General features: G+C 40.4%; 1 protein-coding gene across 7 annotated transcripts in view; it reads left to right on the top strand.

Annotated features, from left to right (window-relative positions):
- The window catches only part of LOC308314889 (plasma membrane calcium-transporting ATPase 3-like), a 38,414-nt gene extending 37,397 nt beyond the window's left edge, over positions 1 to 1,017 (top strand). For all 7 annotated transcript variants that reach the window (XM_080762671.1, XM_080762670.1, XM_080762669.1 and 4 more), the window contains one exon: positions 186 to 1,017. In XM_080762671.1, the coding sequence (XP_080618797.1) occupies positions 186 to 605 (420 nt within the window). In that variant the 3' untranslated portion in view covers positions 606 to 1,017. The remainder of the gene's footprint in view (positions 1 to 185) is intronic.
- Positions 1,018 to 1,784: the final 767 nt, after the last annotated feature.

Genomic DNA, 1,784 nt, shown 5'->3' with positions numbered 1-1,784 from the left:
TTTTGTTACTTTTAGATGCATGAGTTTTACTTTCATTTGTTGACAAGTAAGTAACGGAGTAACTTATAGATGAGTATACTTATATAAAGAATAGATCTAGCTTCATCAGGCTATTTTTGTAATCTTTCTAAATGTCTCTGCTTGTTTTGCATCTCCCTTATCTGTTCCCTTCCACAACGCCACAGATCCGAGTGGCGAAAGTGTTCCGTAGCTCCCTTTATGACGGCGTCGAGAAGCCAGGATCCAGGAACTCCATCCATGAATTCATGGCGCCTCCAGAATTCCTCATCAATGACTTGGTCCACAGCATTCCCTTGATCGACGAGACGGACATCGACGACGACTCGGCGAGATCCGACCACAACAACCACGTTGACAACCCTGCATCCGTTTGTCAAAGCCCTCCCGCCTCCCCGCGGCCCGACCCTCCACCCCGCCCTCGTCGCAATTCTCGACCCAACCGCCGCCAGCAGAGCCTCCCGGTGGCGGCCACCCTCAACTGCAACAACAACGCGGTTGACAGCGGAGTTCACCTCCTGTTTTCAAAAGACACATCTCCTACGCGCAGTTCCAGCCCATTGCACAGCTTCGAGACATGTTTATAATAACTACATGTACATTTTAGAGGAAGCAGGCAATATGCACCGATGGCTTTGTGGGAAATAATCTGTATAGGCTAATCCAATAGAAAAGGGACCAATATGACATCCATACTCACCGAGGAACAAAGTATTACCGTGAACAACTTTGCTGGGATGGGTCATTTAGAGATCGCTTTACTAGCTAATCCCCCCCCCCCCCTGCTTTTAACCTATGATGTCTGCTTGAGAATACATTCATTCCCTCTCAAAAAGTTTCCCCGGAAAAACATTATAACCCCACAAGACAGTTTTAAATGTATATCTAGGCATGCAATATAGTAGATTGCTGAGTGTGGTGGCTGAGTGACGAACAAAGCCTAATTTATACTTCGTCGTACGATGGATTTGTGTGCCAAAAAGAGACTGTCAAGCTCATAAACGCATTGTGTTTGTGAGACGTTGGGGAGCTTGTAGAGCTGCTGTTTTCAGCACGCAACTCCATTGTATGATGGAGTATAAATTAAGCACAAGCTGTAATAAATTATTGCCACTGGAGTCGAAACACTTTCGTGTGGAACTGTTATGGGGTTCAATCATTTTGCTTTTTAACAATATATTGTTCCAATTATTACTGTTATTACTACATTTACTACCACAAATATTATATTCCGGTTAATGATGCTTCATTAATTAGCTTTATCTATTCATGTATGTATGATTGTATGTATGTATGTACGTATGTATTTATGTATGTTTGTATGTATACCGTCTGTCCGTCCGTTCACCAAGATGCTGTGTCTCTTTGTCTGTTTTTATATACTTCCTCTGGTCATGTCCCCAATTTTCCATTTCCGTGTTTACATGTGTTGTGTCTTTAAAAGTAAAAAAAAAAGAAAAAGAAAAAAAAGAAGAATTAACTCTACAAAGGAGATTATAAACACATATGGAAACGTCAAAGACAAAATATTAACAAAATAGTACATATGAAAAGTGACTAAAATGCTCAAGCTTTGAATCGTCATGTAGATAGGTCCTTGAATTCAGTGATTCCTTTTGGTGGGGGAATCAACCCAGCTGAATATTCAAAATATTAAGTTGTGTGTAAAGATTAAAGAATTTATTTAAATACGTTTTTTAATCGCTGTGTATTCTCTTCTTTTTTAGTTGAATTCTTAATATATACTGTAGTTCAGGTAGGGTAGT

The sequence above is a fragment of the Protomyctophum bolini genome, assembly GCF_963924005.1.
Source record: "Protomyctophum bolini genome assembly, chromosome: 5".
Lineage (NCBI taxonomy): Eukaryota > Metazoa > Chordata > Actinopteri > Myctophiformes > Myctophidae > Protomyctophum > Protomyctophum bolini.
Note: the sequence above shows the minus strand (reverse complement) of the source record. Positions and strands in the feature narration are given on the sequence as shown.